The sequence below is a fragment of the Lissotriton helveticus genome, chromosome 2_1 (assembly GCF_964261635.1).
Source record: "Lissotriton helveticus chromosome 2_1, aLisHel1.1, whole genome shotgun sequence".
Classification (NCBI taxonomy): domain Eukaryota; kingdom Metazoa; phylum Chordata; class Amphibia; order Caudata; family Salamandridae; genus Lissotriton; species Lissotriton helveticus.
In genome coordinates, this window is record NC_136059.1 from 1,258,950,051 (window position 1) to 1,258,971,275 (window position 21,225).

At 39.1% G+C, this 21,225-nt stretch overlaps 1 protein-coding gene across 1 annotated transcript in view; it reads left to right on the plus strand.

Annotated features, from left to right (window-relative positions):
• The window catches only part of STPG2 (sperm tail PG-rich repeat containing 2), a 2,154,459-nt gene that overhangs the window by 673,234 nt on the left and 1,460,000 nt on the right, over positions 1 to 21,225 (plus strand). The window contains exon 10 of the mRNA XM_078677832.1: positions 7,069 to 7,161. Coding sequence (XP_078533958.1) covers positions 7,069 to 7,161 — 93 coding nt within the window. The remainder of the gene's footprint in view (positions 1 to 7,068; positions 7,162 to 21,225) is intronic.

Here is a 21,225-nt window from a genome sequence, read left to right on the forward strand (position 1 = left end):
ACCATCGAGCAGGCTCTCCAATTTATGCTTAACATGACCTTCCTCTAACACACACATGCAGATCAAAAGAAATGAACTTCTCTATTCAGGCCTATTAGAATTACATGAAACGGGCCTGTGCACCCTGTCTAAACAGTATTCTAACTTATTACACACAATGGTTATATGAAACACTTCTATAAAACATATATTTCAGTTCTATGATCAATAATACTTTGAATTACAACAACATTAAAAACCACATCATGTGAAAGTGTAACAGCACCTTTTCATTGTCTGTAAACTGCCATGTGGCCTACACATTTCTACTTTTAACAGTATTACATTCTCCTCTACCACAGCCACATAACATGGGATTTCAACATTATTCTAACATCTCTACACACTTCTACATTAGCTTTTTCACACTGATATATGCATTCTATTTTAATTAAACACTCTTATGTATTTTCACTCTATAAATTCGACACTCTTATATAATCTTTACTAAACTAATGCAACGTGCTTGTAAATATGGTGCACTTCTATTTTTCTCGATTTGCGCTCTCTCAGTGTCTCGGTGTTGCACACTGTGAAGGTTTGTAGACCACCTGGCATGAGCTGTGGGCTTACCCTTCATGTATACTAGTGGATGAATTCCAAAGTGCACTGATATGCTTTCTATTACAAACTGTTAATTTAGTATCGGGTGGTCCGGTTTGTAGAGGATTATGGTGAGAGGTCTATTTGAAGTGTAAATTATTGTTTTAATCTTATAATTAATTTGATATATAATTCATTTTTAATTGATATTCAATTGTTAAACTGTGGTCATTTTAATTATTTTGTTCAATAATTAATTCAACATTTTTTTTATATTTATAATTTTTTTAATAATTCTGAGGGAAATGTTTTAATTAGTATTTTATTTATAAAGTATATATATATATATATATATTGTTGTTTTGTTTATTTGTCCTATAAAATGTGTATTTTTAAAATTTGATTGTTATTGTTTAACATTTCATACATACATTTATTATTTTAAATATGCTTTACATTTTTCTAGTGTATATTTACATGTTTTATTTTGTTTGTCAATTACTTTGTTGGCATAAATTAAGATACAAATGCTGTTTGCGATACATGTACCAATACCAAATGTTACTAAAATATAAGAAAGGAAGAGAAAAGTTAGAAAGGGAGGAGAAAATAAACCACAGATGGAGAGAAGAAAGCAAACAGGAGCGGAGGAAAAATGAGGGAGGGAAGACGGAACTAAACTACAAAGCAGGGTAGAGAGGGCAGGGAAATGGGTCTTTCAGACAAAGCCCAAGTATAATAATACTGAGGGAGTGCAGTGAAAATAATGAGATAGACTCAAGAGTCATGGCATGGGGGGCATCCTGCAGAAAAGGAGATCACGTGAGAAAAAAAATATCTGCTTTATCCATTAAGTTGTAAATGACCTTTTCATAGGACGCAGTGTTGTACATTTCCGCAAGCCATTCCTTATGCGCGGCAGTTGTGGAGAATGCCAATGTCATAGGATACTGATTGTGGCAGCTGCAAGGGCAGTGATGAGCAGATGACGAGCATGGCAGGTCAGCTTGGAAAGGTCCAATAAATCATGGAGGAGAATTAGGGGGGTCAGGAAGTGGCGAGGGCAAATCCAGGGACTCCCGGAGCTTAGACCCAACTGCTGTCCAGAAGAGTTCATTGCAAGGGCAATCCAGTAACAAATGAGCTATATTACAGGGAGAGTGATCGCATGGCCAGAAGGTAGAGTGAAGGAGAAACCCTGCAACCTTAAGCCATGCCGGGGTCCACTGCCAGTCCTGAAAAATCTTAAATAGACTGCACTACATCCGTGCTTCCCGGAATCCCCGTTCCAGGGCTTACATGTTTGTTTGTTTTTTAAATGAAGAGTGCGACTAATAAATCTAACCTCCTCCAGAGTGTAATATTTTCCCTAATTTTACTTACATTGCATTGGGAACAGTAAATTTGGCCCCCCCAAAGTCCAACACTTTCCCTACTAAAAGTATATTTGACAAATCCCCAACATTGTCTCTACTTTTACTTGTGGTGGAGTGGAAATTCCAACACTGCCTATGTTTCCTTACATTGGAATGCTAATAGGACATCTAACTCCTCCGAAGTACAAATTTTTCCCTACTTTTGCTTAGATTGGAGTGGAAATAGGAAATCTGCTGCTTGTGCTTGAGTGGGAATAATAAATCCGACCACTCCAAAGTCTAACACTTTCCAACTTTTTCTTGCATTGGAGTAGAAATAGTAAATTTGCCCCCTCAAATGTCCAACACTTTCCCTCCTGTTGCTTAGATTGGGGTGGGAATAGTAAATTTGACCCCTCCAAAGTCCAGCACTTTGCCTACTGTTACTCAGATTGGAGTGAGAAAAACACCTTCATGACTTTCCCTACTATTACATAGTTAGGATTAGTAGTATTTATTTATTTATGTTATTATTCATGCACTTAAATATTTTGTAATGCTTACTTCATATTTGACATTTTTTTAATACTCTTTTTTAGTTGTATTTCTTTGATATAATTTGCTATATGTTTTCGCTACATTTATGTTTATTCATTTTCCTTAATGTTAGTCATTCTATGAGAATGTTTAAAGTATACATACTTTTTTATGTCGTTTTTTAGTATTTTTTTCAGATATTATTTTTGTTTATTTTTTAATGTATTAATATTTTAAAATTTAATATCTAAATATATTTAATATAATGATATATCTCTTAAATTTAATAGGCTTAACTGTTTTTTGACGATATTCTTCAATATTCCGCAGTATATTTTTCAAATTTTTTTTGTGTACATTAAAGCGTTATCTTGGTTTCTGATATTTTTTGCAGTATTATGCATTGCAATATTTTTGCTCTCAATATTTTTTCACCAAATCACAAGTTTAAGTTCCACCTCTTGTGCGCACCACCTCCCACCTCTTGTGTGGAAGTTACACTTCTGTATTGTTATGTTGTCATGGCATACAATTACGATGATGTAAATGAGTTTAAGTGTGCAAGATATATTTTTGTGAGTACCTACAATGTAAAAAACATGCGCTAAAAAATGCTTTGCGAGCCATGGACCCAGCGAACACTATCAGTTCTCACTTGTAAATTGTATATATATTAACTGATGAATTTTGATATTTTGAAAACAGAACTGGTTAAAATATTGAAAACGAATAATCACTGCCAATCTCAGGACTATTTAGATAAGATTAGACACCTGTCAGTGACACTTAACTGCTAAGATGGGCATAAAAGTTATTGCCACCGACACCCCTAAGCAGTTGGTTCTCCCTAGCTGTGAAAGTTGTGTAGCATGCCGGTTAAATCTATTTATTACAGCAAACTACATATTGAATATAACATAAAAAATGGAGGGATGTATATGAACAGGAATTGACCCAGGCTTGATCATACACCAAAAGCTGCTCCTCCCAGCAATCTAATTAATTACATTACTCTTGATGAATAATCCATTACACTCCAATGTTGCTATTTAAAAAAAGTAAAAATCCGCCAGTTTGAATATGAAAAGTAAACCATTCCTTATTGTACAGGCATTGTTTGAAAAAGTAAGACAGCAAAAGAACAATTACAGCAAGATCTAGCACATACAGAGAGATGCTATAACAAGAAATGGAAACCATGAATTGACCATTGATTGACCAATGATTGTTTAGCACGCATTGAACACCTTTACTTCACACAGCCCGGATTGAATGAAACATGGATATGATATACAACGGGAACTGCTGATTTTACATTACAAAGGGGCGCTAAGCCTTGATTACAGTGCCGTAAAGAATACCTAAAAAGTGACAAAGAGAGCTCTGTCACTGGGAAAAGAGGAGTAAAGTGGATATTACTTTTACTTCTCTATGATTGTTATTGTGCTCAATTGCATTTTTGCAAATGCCGATCTCTGTAATATTTGGTAATGACAATAGCAAGAATTGAGTGAAAGTAAAAAACACAAAATATCTGGTGGGAACTCCCCTCTTTTAGACTCTTTCAGAAGGAAATTTTAGCGGCCATGAAAAATGCAGTAGGATATCCCATTCCAAACGACACTGCCTTCATAATTTTGGGTTTACATTCACCAATGCTGGATTACTATTCTGACAGAATGGTGATGTGAAAATGCCCTTATTTCCTAATGGAAAATGAAGATGGCACCAATTATTGCACAGTGGCATCTCCAGCTGAGGAAATTAAGGGGTACGGAAAGATGCTCTTGAGTCCTCCATGAAAAATATAAAGATTTTGAGACTGTATGGAGCCCGCCTCGTTCTTACTATCTCCAGTGGCATTTCCAAACTATCATGCCAACTTCTCAAGGAAGCCCAGAATATATTCTCATATTAATCTCTGTAAAGTGACCTATAAACATTTAACCACTCTACCTCTTTGCTGAGTGGTGATGTCATCACTGCCTGTAGACTCTGTTGGCCCGAATAACGTTTTGCATCAATGAGTAAAGTCTCATGGTATCCCGCGCTAAGAGAACCTCACGAGGTTGATATTGGTTTCCCTTATTGGATGGTAGGGGGACACAACATGGGCGGGGATACAACTCTGACCACTCAGTGATAACTCAGTACACTTCTATAGCCTCCTTGATGCTAATGTGCTGTTATTTGAGTTTTCACTGCTTATAATCAATAAAAAAGACCAGTTAAAGAAATTAGACACGTTTGCACCAGTTTTTAATAAACCCTATTGACATTGTTCCTAGATCTTACACCATCAAGCAGTGTTATGAAGGTTGCATATCGGAGACCACTTTTTGACCTTTCATAGAGGTTAAGGTCCTCCACCTTAGGGTAAATGTTAAGGCCATGGATACCACTGCTCCTACTCCACAAAATATCCTGACTATAAGTGTTCATCAGCTTCTTACTAATGGCATTCTTTGTTGTGCCCTTATGAGTATTTTAGCCACTGGCATGGACTAACAACATTCAGAAAAATGTCAATCTAGATCAGGCTCTGATCTCCCCGTTTCACACTTTCCATACAAAATAAAGTTCTGGGTAAAAAGTAACTTCTGGAAATAAAGACAAATACAAGAACAAACTTGCATCATATCTATGGTCAGTTAATAACACCTCTGTACGTCGACTGGAGGTTTAATTGCCATTGCAGCTGTGCATATAATCATGAACATGCTGGTGAACAATCATGATGCCCATGCTTTCTGAGAGTTCTGTAAGCCCTTTTTACTCCTTCTATTTACTGCTGAAATGCTATTATTGTCTCACAAGTACTCACTTAGGGTGTTTTTATAGCAATATTTTTTCTTTTAAATAAACTTCCTATTGTTGGCTAGGTTACAGAATGATCAGAATACTGTTGCCATCATACTGACCAAAGTGAGGCACAGGGATCATACCAAGCCAGAAAATAAGGTTGCCTCTTGCCAGGAGACTCCAATATCTCCTGCTCCCCATATTGAGTCCTGTTCACAAAGGTACATTTGGTTGAAAACATATTTTATCACCAGGAATTCAAAAAGGGATTTCTGGGAGACATTTATGCATTTACTTCAATGGACTTCTTCACTAGGAGAGTGGAGAAATATTCAGTTGGTAATCTCACGCAATGGATGGGAAATGGGCATTTTGAAGAGGTGTTTGCCATGTTTAGGAACCCCTAAAAACCTATGTTTGTGTGCACCTCCAAACACCTCTCTGACCTTTTTCCTTTTTGGAACTGATTGCAAATCTCACCTTCCAGCATGGGAAGGGGAATACATCACCCAGGTTTTGATGGGGTCTAGGGGCAGGAGTTTCTCCATGGGGAAAATGTTTTCTCTGCAGGAAAAAAAAAGAAAAAATGCATTTGCGCCAGAGGCTTCACTCCCCCTGCACTCATTTCTCTGCTGTGGAGAGCTCTGAACAGGGAGCAATGGAGCCATCACAGAAAGTCACATAGCATTCTCAGAAGTATGCCCGGAAACCAGTGGCGGCTCGCAAAGGTCGGGCTGCTGGCGCTGGGGGGGTCAGGGGAGGGCCAGGGTGGGGGGGTAATAAACTCGGACATACGATGGAATGGAGGTTCCTCCATTCTGGCGTATGTCTGAGTTTACTACCCCCACAATCTGCCCCTCCCCCTACCCGCCCCATCACCCTGCAGCACACCCTATGCGAGCCGCCACTTCTGGAAACATGCCTGATACAACTTTCCAGGAGTACTTTAGGGAATATGTGAGAATAGGAAAAAAAATAATGTATGCTCAGGCGGAGGCGTAAACCTCTGCCCATACTTTTCAATTTTATTGTGAATTGGGACCATTGCCTCTTACAGGGAGGGAGTGATCTGCTTGTAGACCAATGTTCAACACTTTACAAGTGCACTAACATGCACCTGTTATTGGTAGGTAACAGGAACTGTAAAGCACGAATGGCATTACTGAAGGGTAGCCAGAGGTAGAGCACTTTCTGATTAAAGGCCTTTAAATGTATGTGCATGTAGTTGCTTGTGTCTGTCATCGATCACTGTTTACCAATGTGCTGCAAACCAGGATTATCAGAAAGCCCTGTTAAGTAGTTTGCAGCAGTGTCATAGAGGTGTGAGGATGCATAGGCAGTTCCTTCTGGTACCCTTTGAGCCGGGCTGGCTTTTGGCATGGGCGAGCTGGGCCCACGCGCGTGGCACCTACAGTTAGGGAGGCGCAAACGTAAATAACTTGAGGAGCTGCTTTCATTCAAGACCTCTGTTCTGTTAGTTCACTTCGGGGTGCAGGCTCTATAATTTCGTTTTCCTCCCTCTGGTTGTCTTTCCTCCATTCCCTCTTTCTTGGCCCTCACCCTCCTCCCATGGACTTTCACCTCCAGTTAAGAAACCGAATAGGTACTTAAAATGAGGCAACAAGGGGCACACAAGTGCCAACAGGCTGTTCACTGGTCTTAGATGTTAAGCCAGGACTGACCAGTGGGTGAAATATTGGCGCCCTTGGCCCAGCTCGCCCAAGGCCGGCCCTGCTCACTTTGTGCTGTGTATGAAAAACTATGAATTAATCACCGTTTTTTTTATTTCTAGATCAAAGAGAAATCCGAGGAGCCATATAAGCAGAAGAAAACATCAGTTTTCTCATCACAAACACTGAGGATGAGGGCTCTGCAGCTTCCAAATGTAAGGTTATCTATCATGTTTATATTGCCATATGAAGGAGGGATAATAAACATGCCTAAAGATTTTTTCACGGCTTTAACTATGGCTGCATGAAAGGACGAAGGAGTGACGAGAGTTTATAAAACACTTTGCGAGAAGAAAATCATGTTTTAGTGAAAACTTCTTTGAAATGGTTCAGGGGCCATTGTCGTGGCATTATTGCTTCTTCACGTGCAATCAATTCAACAAGCTTAAAAGAATAAGGCTTTTATGTTTGCTTCCCACAATCACGCGCAGTGCATCACGGGGAATTTCATATAACACCTCTTCTTTGTATTTATTGTTTTCTTGTTGAACTTGGACAAACGTGATCTGTGCCGCACAAAGCGTGGCTATGAAAGGCTGACGTGTGGCGCACGTTGGGTTCAGGCGTCGTGCATTGAAAGCACTGAGCCTTTTCTTTCAAGCGTCATTGTTTCGACCACCTAAACATTTCATTCTTCTGTTTGTGTACCCTGCTGCAAATGGAAGAGGGTGACTCTTCCATGGGGTGACATGAGTGGTATGTAATTTGGCGACTTATTGTCATCGTTATGGGGACACTGGTGAAAGAAAAACATTCAATTGAAATTCCTAGCAGGCACTTTTTTTCTTGTTCTGAATATGGTTTTGAAGGTGTAGCGTGCTTCCAGTTTAACTAACTTTTTTAAACTTCACTGACATTCAAACGTATGGTCTATAGATTAATGCCAGCGCGTGTATATTCTTTGAGGAGGAGAGTAATAGAATTAAATTCAGTAAGAAGAGAATGAAGGGCTTAACATGATTTTGTAGCTGCGGTGATATACAGGCATTTTTTGTTGTTTTGTTTTTAAAAAGCTCATTCGTGTCAAAAGGAGAATTGCTTTGTGCTTCCTTAATACCCCAGTCCCCATATTTCCTATCTTCTAACACTGTAAAGAGGTAATCCGCCATGGGAAAAAGTGGGACATAAGGCAGTAGCACACAGACTAGAATGGCAGGATTTTACATTTCTATTGTCTGTATTTTTGTGGAATTTGTTAAGTCTTAGTCTTACTTGGCAGCTTCAGATCTCTTTTACCCGTTTTGTAAACAATACACAGGCAGTGGGCTTTGGGGCTGCTGCTTGCAACAGCCATTTGCTTTTTTTGGTCTGCCCCTTCAGTCATTGCTGTGAGGAGTATTTGTCTTCCACCACCATTTTGTTGGCGTGCATGTATTATTTCCCTTCCTGAAGAGTGAGTCCATTGTAAAGCATGAGGTATAGTGTTTCAGCATGTGACATGGACGGGTTAGTGAACATAAAAGCCATGTTGGAAAAAAGTTTCATCCTCAAAAAGGAACACATTCGGATTGTAACCAAATGTTCTTCCATACGTACGACGTAAATTAGTATTTGAATGGTGTGTAATAATTGTCAGGTAAATAAGTATGTAAATGGTGTGTAATAATTGTCAGGGGTTATTTTTCCAGAAAATACTTATTGTGCAAAAAAGCTACATCAAAAACTTTAAAAATGAATATTGAAAACTGTGACATAAGAAATGTGTAGTGTGTTTAGATTGTTTTCTTGAGTCTGGATCATACACTTGTTGCTTAGTTTACTGGTATTGCTTAAAGTCTTAAAAGCTGCTTTGTTGAGATCTGGGCTGTTTTAGCCCTGCTGAGTAAAACTGGGCTATCTTTCTCTGTACCCCTCCTAATAAATGAAACATTTTATGTTTGCAAACGCTGTTGAGGTCTGTGTTTTCATAGATAACAAGAGTCTCTTCTAAACTTATAATTGTTTTCTGGTGTTTTTACTGCATTGTCTAATTCAGTTATGCGTTTCATTTTTTATTTCTGAGCTACTAGCAATGCCTTTACACCAAGCTATCTGTATAATTAAAAGCTTTTTTTAAGTATCACCTAGAGGCAGCTTTAGCTGTCTGTTATCAAATAACTTTTGTTACTAATACATATTAAAATATATTCAAATAGTGTATACAAATACATACAAATGTATCAGCCTCTTGCTCCTAATTTGACATTTTTCATGACTATCTAATTTAACATTTCACTGCTTATTAATCAATAGTGTTCCTCTCTATTTCTTGTCCCTCCTCTGGAGCATTTCTTCTTTACTCGGTTCTGATTCAATGAATTTTGTTTTTCCACTACTTATATTCTTCTCTTTTTCTAGCACTCCGTTTTAGTGCATGTGTTTCTTGCCCTCTCCCTCGTGTGCTGCTAACCCCTCAAACTACCCCATGCCCTCTGTGTTGTTTGCCCCCTCACCCATAGCTGTACCATTGCTCCCACACCTTAAAAAAATATTGTCACCCTTCTTCCATTGCTCCTCCACCATCTCCCAAATGCCCTCATTGCTCTGCAGTGTTGACTTCCACTCATCACTTCATTGCTTCACCGATCCTTTCAGTTGCGTACTTGTTTCTAATTCAGCATGGCAGTTGTATCATGTATCATGGTGTATCAGTGCGCACGTGTGGTAACGTGTGCTTGTACTTTATCAATCAGAACCACCATAGCATCATGATGCATAACTGACACGGCATCACAACATATGTGCACGTCATTGTGCACATCACCACCTACTTTTTTCTTTTTTTTAAAAATGCTTTTCACCTTTAGCAATACATTTTTAAAAATATTTTTGTCAATGACGAACAGCATTGAAAAAAAAGCATTAGCAAAACAAAGAGGTCCGCTTGGCTTTTCAAAAGGTGAGACTAGTTGACTTTGCCAATGCATGATTAGTTTTATATTTCATTAATCTTTTACTTAAGTAAATGTGTTTACCATTTAAATGTAAAAGGTAGGCAAACATGTATTGAAACACTCTTCATATTTTGTGCAAAGCAAATCTGTTTGAATTAATCTAAGTATATGCCTAAAGAGGAGAAATATGGTTTATAGAGCATGCCAGTTGTCTTCTGTTGTTTTAGGAACTGCTGTTTACTTTAAAAATCAATAGCACTACATTAACTTTATTAATGAATGACTGCAACAGTGCACCGAAGAATGAATGGATGAGTGAGTGCATGGATGAGCATTTAAGGAGCAGGGAAACGACAAGAGAGCAGCCTCCTGCCATCAACATCAACTGCAACCCATGCAGCGGGCCATGGCCAACCATACACTCAACATTTCATCCATTCATCCACCCACAGACTTATTAGTCAGCCGCTGCCGGTGGTGGGAGTACCTGCCGGGCGGTGACGTGGGTAGGGGGAGGGGCAGGGTGGGGATAGTAATGTATGGATTACGGAGTTTAACAGGTAAGTAAACATATAAATAAATAAAACTAATTTCTTTGCGAGCCCTGCATCGCATTTGGTGATGCAGTACACGCAACGAAATTCGTTTTATGTATTTACATGTTTACTTACCTGTTAAACGCCGTAATCCATACATTACTACCCCCCACCCTGCCCCTGCCCCTCCCCACGTCACCGCCCGGCAGGTACTCCCACCACCGGCCGCGACTGTTATTAGTTCATCACTCTATTCTCCAAATGTGCCATCTGTCTATATGTTCACTGAGCTGTATATCAAACCCTGCGCTCACTTACCCATCCATCTGCTCACTCTTCCATGCATTTATTTACTCTTCCAACCACAAACATAATGACACACCTTTTCATTCATACATACTTGTAGTCACCGATTGGTCATTCATCCATGCACTCACTCATCCATCCAGTCATTGAACACTTCACTCATTCTTGCATTTCTCACTCAGCAATTTGCACAACAACCCATACAAATCGTCAAACATTGAAGACACATGTTCATCAAAAGAGCCGTAACTATTGGTTTAGCCAGGGCTGGTTTCATTTTATTCTGTCTGTTTGCGTCTTCGCAAGAGTGTTGAGTTGTTGTTAATGGTTACGTATTTGTTTTGTATACTGCAACACACATTTAATCTGTCTCTGTCACATCAGATTTTTTTTAGGTTAATAAAAGCTTTATTAAAATGTAATACAAATGTACGGAATTATCTTTTGCTTAGAATAAAAATCCAGGTTATGAATAGATTAATTATAAACAAAAAAAGGAAAGTACTAACAAGAAATAGCATTTAAATAAAGAAGAGATAAATTGTAAAATTAACATATTGAGATAGCATCATAGTTCTGCACTTCCGAAATTGCATTTTAATATTTTGTAATGAAAGAAAAAGGAAGAAAAATGAAAAAAGATAGAAAAGGGGGAAAAGAAGAGAAAGAAGGAAAAATAAATAAGTATATAGTACATATCTATATATGCATCACATTATAAACTTTATATCATACAATGACTTATTTCATAGAGCAACGTCATGTCATATAACAGCTTATTACATATAAAGGCAATGGTGCAAACTAAATATGATATTAAACAGGAAATGGAGAAACAGTAATGGGGGCTGAAAAACCATCTTAGAATCTTTGGAGGGTTAATGGTTCTTGTTTAAGTTAACCGGTGAGTGGAGACCAGAAGAGGTCCATATTAATAATTTCTAATGTAGATGTAGCCGATGCTGTATAAAGTCTACGGCGGGGGGGGGGCAAAAAATATTCCACCAGCTAGTATAGTAATGTTTACATTTGTGGCGTTCCTCCAGTTAGATGTAATAACTTGAAACGCAATGGTAAGTGACAGGTCTAAATATTTACCTAGTTTGGAATGAGCTGGCCAGGAGTGTGAGGAGCTTCCCAGAAAGATGCATTCAATATCAAAAGGGAAATTAATGGAACGGATAGTAGAGATAGTTCTACATATCTGCAGCCAAAAGGTTTTAACCGGAGTACATTGAAAAAACATATGTAGGTACGTGCCAGGGAGGGTGTTACAAGACCAACACATTGTTGGGAGAGTTGTGTTGTATTTATGCAAGGAAATCGGGGTAATATATAATCTATTATAAAAATAATAAAGAGTTTGTTTAGTACTGGCATTACATGAGGTATGGTGTAGCTTGCTCTCAATTAAGCCCCAGGCCTTTAGAGAAAAGAAATGCTGAAGGTCAGTCTCCCACATTAGTTCAGTTTTGGATTTGGGGCAGGAAGGGGTAATGTAATGTAAATACTTATATATATATATATATATATATATATATATATATATATATATATATATGTATATATATATATATATATATATATATATATATATATATATATATATATATATATATATATATATGATGCTTTAAGTGATGATGAAAGCATAATTGGGTCAGGAGGTGAGGAACAAATAGGAGATTGTGGTTGATTAATCTTGGAAATATGTAGAGACTCATATTTAAGGGCCTAAGCAGAAGAGAGACCATATTTATTTTGAATTTCCAAAAAGAAAGAGTTGTCAAGTCACTCACTAATTGCTTGACTTGAATTATGCCTTTAAACACCCACTGCTTCCAAAAAATAGTGCGATTTGAAATCTTGATGGATTTATTATGCCATTTAGAGCATTCCAAACATTCTTGTAATGGAGACATGGGTCGTGTAAGAATGCGAGAAGATACTATAATAGAGTATTTATTAGATGGAGTAGAAAAAGATCAAGGCGGGTTCGACAAATGTGATAAAGAACAAAAAGGAAAAGGTGATATGTGAATCTTCTAGTTTACGTCAAATATTACTAGGTAGTGAAGTAGCATCTCTAATACAGGGTAAGACTTGCTTTAAAACAAAAGCAGTATGATATTGTTGAAAATTTGGAAAACTCACACCACCCAATTCTTTAGGTTTACAAAGAGATGCTAATGAAATACACAATTGTTTTCCCATACCACAAAAATACAGCAAGCGATTTGTTTAGTAACTTAAATCATTTTAAGGGAAGTTTAAAGGGTAACATGGACAGGTAAAAATTCATGATTGGTAAAGACATCATCTTAATAGTGGCCAACCTGCCCTACCAAGATAGATATAGAGGGGACCACTTCTCCGTCATTTGAAGGATCTTGTGCTGAACATCATCTACATTTATCTGAATTGTTTTTGCCATGGAGGTAGAGTATTTACTTGCCAGACACTTGATGAAGTTTGGAGACCATTTAAACCCAGTGCCATCAAACATATGTTTCAGACAATACTTATTAAGGGGAAGTACCTCAGATTTTGAAAAAATCAATTTACATCTAGACAGCTTAGAATAAGTTGGTTAAAAATTAGTAAAAATCGGTATTGATGATTCCAGTTTAGAAACATAGAGGATCACGTCATCAGCATATGCAGTAAATTTGATCTAAATGTCTTTATGTCGGAATCCATAAAATGATGGGGATTTTCTTAGTACATGCAAAAAAGGTTCCAGGGATAGAATAAAAAGCAAAGGGGATAAAGGACATCCCTGTCCAGTACCCCTTTGAAGAGGGAAATATGAAGACTGAATGCCATTTGAAAAAACAGATGTCATTGTAGAAGAATATAGTATGGCTAAATTTTTGAGAAAAGTTGGACTAAAACCAGGCCACTTAAGAGCCTGCATCATGAAGTTTCAAATAACACGGTCAAAAGCCTTTCCGGCATACAAGGTTACAGCAGCCAGAGGTGTATTAATGGTTGATGCCATATGTACAATATCTAAAAATACTCTAGAGTTATCAGTCATGTGTCTTCCTTTAATCGATCCAGTTTGTTCAAATCCAACCATATCTGAAATAAGGGAAGAAATTCTAAGAGATAAAATCTTGGCAAACAGTTTGCAATCTAAAATGATAAGAGAGAGTTGTCCATAATTACCACAGGCAGGAGGATATATCTTTGTCCTTTCCAGGGATTAAACAGAATATTGCCTCCAAAAACGCACCTTTAGCCTCGTCCTGTGAGATAAAATGCTGATATAAGCTGAGTAAATGTGGGAGTAAAAGATGCGAAAAGCAAGAATAAAATACAGCAGAAAAACCGACAGGGCCCAGTGCTTTATCTTTAGGCAGTGCATTAAGAGCGGACTTTAATTCAGAAATCGAAATAGGTTCATCTAGAAAAGAAATATCCTTCATCTGCTGGTCTCTTGGTGGGAGAGAGTAAAAGTAAGAATCGAATGCTTCATCCGTGGGAAAGTGATTTGGTGTGTAAAGTTTTGTATAATAATCAGAAAAACACTTTAAGATTTCCTTTTTTTTAAAATGAGGGGTCCGTCTTCATCTATAATCTTAACTATTTTGGACTTTTGAGACTTAATCTTCAAATAGTAAGTAAGTTGCCGGCCCTATTTAGTCTGCCGTCAAATTTGGATTTGATTTTTAATAATGCTCCGGCGGCTTCTTATGTAAATTTTTTGGTTGAATTCAAATATGGCATTCAATAAACGTTGTAGCACATTGTCATTGTTGGATGTGAAAAATTAATGTTCTAATTGTTTAATGGTTCGAAGCAGTGTTGAGGATTCTTTAATAGCTTTTTTCTTGTTGGCCATGGCATAATTAATTATATGTCCTCGGGAAGAAGCCTTAAAAGTATCCCAAACTATATGAAAAGCATATCAGGTGTGTTATTATGTAAAAAGAACTCTTGTAAAAAACCTTCAAAATTCTGTACATATTCCTTATCTTTCAGTAAATTCTTATTAAAGCGCCATATATTTGGTTTAGAAGTCTTGTGAAATAAATCCATATCAACTATAACAGGGGCATGATCTGAAACCAATACAGACCCAATTGCAGAATGTGTCAGTGTAGCAACTAGGGGAGGCAAAAGAAATATATAATGTATTCTGGATTGGGATTTATGGGTAGGTGAATAAAAGGTGTATTCCAGTGTATCCGGGGAACATAACCTCCAGGCATCAGCTAGACTTCTAGAATGAATAAATCATGTAAATGTTTTCTGCATTTTATTTGGAAAATATTTAACTCTAGATTTTCTATCTAAAAAAAGGTCTACAATCTGATTGAAATCACCCCCTACTATTAGATTTTCATTTGGATAGGAGAGCAGCAAAGCAGACATTTGTTCCCAAAATTTCACATCAATACCAGTAAGACCGTACATATTAAGGATGAGATAGGTATGTGATGTATAGAGGCATGTATTAACAACCTTCGCATCTTTCTCCTCTTTCTCTATAACCAAGGGAAGGGTTTTGTGAGCTAGTATAATAACCCTATTTTTGTGATCAAGGGCTGGAGAACAGAAAACTTGGCCAACCCAATTTTTACGCAAGGAGTTTACATCTTTGTTGAGTAAATGCTTTCCTGTAGTAAAGCAATACTACATTTAAAGGCATGCTAAATGCGTAAGCACCCGCTGTTTCTTAATAGGATTATGCAAGCCCTTGACATTCCAAGAAATAATCTTAAGAGTATTTACCATTGCAGAAAACTAACATACATATTAAAACTACAAGAACCATAAATAGATATCAAAACATCTCAAGAGATTACGTAATATTCATGTTCGATGAAGATCTGTAAAGTATACTGAGACCTGAGAAAAAGAGGGGAAAGGAGAAGCAAGAAGGAAAAGAAATAGAGGAAAAGGAAATGAAAATAAAGGAAATAATAATAAATCTGACAAAGGCTTCAGTCATACAGAGAATGGGACACACCCAGTGTGAAGAGAATATGATGGAAGGGAGGAGCACCGCAAAGACCGAAGACAGGTGACACGGCAAGATCAAACAAAATTGGACAACAATGACAATGGAGACAGTTATATAATAGAAAAAGAGATATAGAATATAAGGAAAAGGACAGCAGTTATATAAATGATTGAAGCCAACAAATCAATATTACAAATAAACCAACAAATAGAAATGCATAATACATAGATGACCAATAAACATCACTTATCAAGACATGAGGATAATATGTAAACATTAGGCCTGGGAAGAGATGCATTGGGGAGACAACACACCAAAGGAGAGAATCTGGGTTGGACAACACATAGCTGCAGGAGAATAGATAGCAAAATTAAAGAAGTAGAGACATGAACCAAAAATATCAACAAGACCATAAGCACCATTAAAAATGTACAATTGCCCGAAATAATGTTAAAGCTAACTCTCAGAAAAAATAGACATAGTCAATGTAAGGAAGAGAATCCAAAGTACACGCATAAGACAGAATAAGAAACACTTAGGAAATAGTTTAAGACTTTCCCAGATCAATTGCATCGCCTTTGTGTCGAGAGATGAATTTCCTCAGGACTTCTGGACAGTCAAACGAGAAAGTTTGTTCTTTATAGGTGACTTTAAAGAAACAGGCGTGCAGGGGTGCACCAGACCATATCTTGCATTCATAGATTTTAGAGTAGTACGGAAGGATAAGAACTCTTTCCGACGAGCGGCAGTTGCACGTGCAACATCTTGGGAGATAAAGACTCTCTGACTAGACCATAGCATTTGTTTCCTTTGTTTGGCAGCCGATAAAACCATACGCAACTCAGTGTACTCCAAGAAAAGAAAAATTATTCCTCTAGGACGGCCAACACTTGAGGAACCCACAGGTTTATGGCCAATTCGGTGAGCATGTTGTAAATTGAGATGGGTTCCTTCTTTGAGGCCCACCCATTTAGGAATGTGAACTGCGAGAAAAGCAAGCATGTCTGACCCCTCTGTTCCATATAAGCACAAAGGTTCCCCCCTGTTACTTTGAGGCCTAAGAGGAGGGGGAAGGGAATAAATACAAAGAGAGCAACCTCTTATCAGGCCTTTCTTATTTCTAAAATGGTAGTAACTCTAATCAAAACATTTCCTCACATAGAATCTCAACACAGAAATTGACTTTCTTTTTAGTTTTGTTTATTTATCAAAAATATTTGTATGTATTTGTTTTTTATTTTCACACTCTTTTTTGAATCAATTATATTAACAAACATATTTGTACATAACACAAAATCACATTATTATTTTAATTAGAAAAATACATTCTTTGACTTTTCTAAGCCCTCTGTTCCTTCTGGAATACCATAAATTCAGCGATTTTTACGCCTATTTTGATTACTAAGTCCTCTGTTTGTTGCTTAAAGAGCGATATCTCCTTGGTCATGTTGTCAATCCTGGTGGCTGCATCCTGAACTTCACTGGTCTGTTATTCAACATTAGACACACTGGACTGCTGAGTGGACCATTTTTCTTTAGTACATTAAAGAGTGACATTAGTCTCCATTACAAAATGTTTCGGATGCTTAATCTCTTCCATAAGATCTTTCAAAGTCAAAGGTAAACGAGGATTTGAGGGGGATCCAGGATCTTTTTTTTGTCTCTTGGTAGTAGAATTTGCATCTATATGTACAGATGGCATAATTGTTAATGAGGTGACCACTTTCTGACAAGAAGTTGAAGAGGACACCATATGCAAAAATTAATTGTGGCAGAAGATACAGTAGAAAAGCCTTGGTGTCACACACTGAAAGATGCCTGAAGGGTATGCGTTGCTCCGTGATTTCACATGTGGCACCGAAATGTAGGAAACTACCCAGTATAGGTTATTGTAAAAGGATTGAAGAAATAACAAATTTGGCCCAAACTTTAAGCACGCTGCTTAAAAAAATAAAAAGTTCATTTAGAGTGAAGACTGTTAGTATAATACTATTTTCTAGCTCCACTGCTTACCAGGTGTGTCAGGGTAAAATTTCCAAGTCTTTGAAGATTTTTACATCTTAATATGTAGTATTCCCTACTGTCAGCACCTTTAATTGCCAGAAAAATAAGTAAAAAGCACTGAAGATGAGCTGTAAAGCATGTGAGCCATAGTCAGCTAGCATGACTGAGTGTGAAAAGCCGGCTCCGTCGCGCACATTTAAGTATAAAATGGTGACTGCAACTGCCGAGGCTGAGGTGCGCGACACAAGAGAAGAAAAACAAGGTAAAGTGACTTAATTTCAGTCAAAAAGGAAAAATACCTGCACTCTCCGTGTTCGCGCACCAGACGCCTCGAAGCTTCCTTCAGTTCTCGATAAACCGCAGACCGTAGTGAGTGAAAGTCTCTGGCGGTGAATGAAGCTTCACATTCCTGCGGCCATCTTGCGTGCGGCTCGATTATCAACCCCACATCAGTTTTTAGGTCTCGCCTTTACCATTCCGAAGGAATGGGAAATGGCGAGAATTCAAGTGCTCGAACTGATTGTGAAACCACCGCTTTTTTTCGTGGCGTTTTCTTCGAGTGCACGTGGCCACAGGCACGCGCTTTTGGCCCATACACTTTCATAGCCATCTGTTCCTCAATGTCCCTCCCACCCTTCGTTTGATCTTGCCGCGAGTTCAGGCTAATGGCCCTCCCCCAGCACAGAGCGCACATCGCGGCCGCACAGCACATCAAAGGGCTTCTCCCAGCGTGTGCTGTGCGGCTTCTCCTCCCCTAATTATGTGGCCGGCCGTACTTGTGTTTCCCGGCCGCTTCCCGGCCACTCTTGTATTTAATTAGCAGCAGCAGCATTTCTCCTGCGCCAGGCCACATCAAAGGCTCTGTGCCACTTTCACCCACACAGCAACACTTACACACACGCAACGCCACTCACACCCACGCAAGCCCACTATCATCCACGCAACGCCACTCACACACGCAACGCCACTCACACACGCAACGCCACTCACACATGCAACGCCACTCACACATGCAACGCCACTCACACATGCAACGCCACTCACACATGCAACGCCACTCACACACGCAACGCCACTCACACATGCAACGCCACTCACACATGCAACGCCACTCACAGACGCAACGCCACTCACATACGCAACGCCACTCACACACGCAACGCCACTCACACATGCAACGCCACTCACACATGCAACGCCACTCACACATGCAACGCCACTCACACACGCAACACCACTCACACACGCAACGCCACTCACACATGCAACGGCACTCACACACGCAACGCCACTCACACACGCAACGCCACTCACACACGCAACGCCACTCACACACGCAACGCCACTCACACACGCAACGCCACTCACACACGCAACGCCACTCACACACGCAACGCCACTCACACACGCAACGCCACTCACACACGCAACGCCACTCACACACACAACGCCACTCACACATGCAAATCCAACCATCCACGCAACGCCACTCACACACGCAACGCCACTCACACACGCAACGCCACTCACACACGCAACGCCACTCACACACGCAACGCCACTCACACACGCAACGCCACTCACACACGCAACGCCACTCACACATGCAACGCCACTCACACACGCAATGCCACTCACACACGCAACGCCACTCACACACGCAACGCCACTCACCCACGCAACGCCACTCACCCACGCAACGCCACTCACACACTCAACGCCACTCACACATTGTGGGTGCAGATTGTGGGTGCAGATTGTGGGTGCAGATTGTGGGTGCAGATTGTGGGTGCAGATTCAGAGTGCAGATTCAGAGTGCAGATTCAGAGAAAACTCAGCAGCACCACCACCATTGCAATGCAATAGGTCTCGTTTTAACGCAAATTTAAGCTATAGGCCTTGTAAATGACAAAGCCTTTTATTTATGTTCCAAAAACCAGAACGCAAAAATAAAGGGCATTATCATTTACAATGCTAATAGTTCAGACTCGCGTTATTGCGAGACCTATTGCATTTCCAATGCTTGTTTTAATTGGTGCAATGCACCCTTTATTTTTAGTTGGTGGCATTGGCAGGACATTTAAAGTAGGGACAACCAGGACAATGATGCACTGATCTTTCATGAAGTAAAATGTTTTGTGTAGTATGTGTTGTCATCAGGTTACAGAAATAAAATGTTAAGAGTTAAGACAATGTTACTTAGTACTTAGGTGAGGAGAAACGTGTAGATCATTTTCTTAGAGGATGGTCATAAATACAACATTGGCAAGCTAACGGATTTCCATTTGTCAGTGCTTCAGAAGCTCAAGTATTGCCAAACCCCCAAATAATTAGCTCTTAACAATCTATCTGAAGTAAAGGGTGGGGGTGGGGGGGTCAGCACAATAGTCTTCAGAGCCTTCCACATTTAAAGTACTGGGATAAGAAGAAAGATAGCAAGGTGACATACTACACGTAGATGTTCTGTTGTTCTTTCTCACTTTTACATAGGTACGTGGGTAAGGAGTACACCCAGTAGACACAGTTACGCTGTGAATAGTTTTTACTTTTTTATTTTATATTTTTTCCACTTCCCACCCGCCTTTTTATGCTGCCTCTGTTGTTTTCACAAGGACTGAGAACTTGAGCCTAGTATTGTCCACTTGTTAACCACTTCCCTGATGCTCTGCAAGCTCCATATCACAGTGCGCATGTCCAGGGATTACAGCTAGAAGCTACCTGAGACCTGAACGCAGAAGCCCAAATGCAATAAAACACTCATACGGCTTCATCTCATCCTTATTTGACACTGATTGAGGGGTTTAGACTGTTGGCAGTGGGACACAGCCATGTGGGAGAGTCCTGCTGCTGGGAGATCCCACTCTCTGTGTGGCCAGGCGTACCATGCGCATCATGGATGTTCAGAGACTGACTCTGCAGCGTTCTCCCTTAACTACCTGAAGCACTGATTGAATCCAGAGTAGCATAGGCTCAGATAAGAAAGCTGCCTCTCATATGGTGTTCGGAAAAAATGTGAGTGCCCTCTTCCTCCTCTCAACTGGGCTATTCAATGCCTGTCTCTAAAGAAGACCAGGACCAGACTCTTGAGTCAAAATTTAACAAGAAGTATATTTAAAAAGAAGTACTTTGGGAACTTCTGCGCCACATGTAGGCACATTTAAGGATTTCTTTGGAGTTGTATCTACCTAACAGGACATGTTGGTTATAGAAAGCATTAAACACTCCTATACAGAAACCAGTACTAAAGTACAGGAGAAAGTTCCGTCAATAGGCAGGCTCAACATTTATATACCAAGTGTATGGCTTGAAAAAGTTCGATGGAATCAGAAAGGTGATGCGTTGAATGCATGAATTAATTTCAGGCTTCTTAATAGGGCTACCCTGTTTTCCAGCTTGGGACCAGGTGAAGGATGCTGTTCAAAACAATGTCACGTGCTGGTTTTATTGATTTACCAGTGTGCTTAATTTTAGTGTAATTAATTCCTCAATAAAGAATCAATTATCCTGTCAAAAAGATTTTTAAAATTG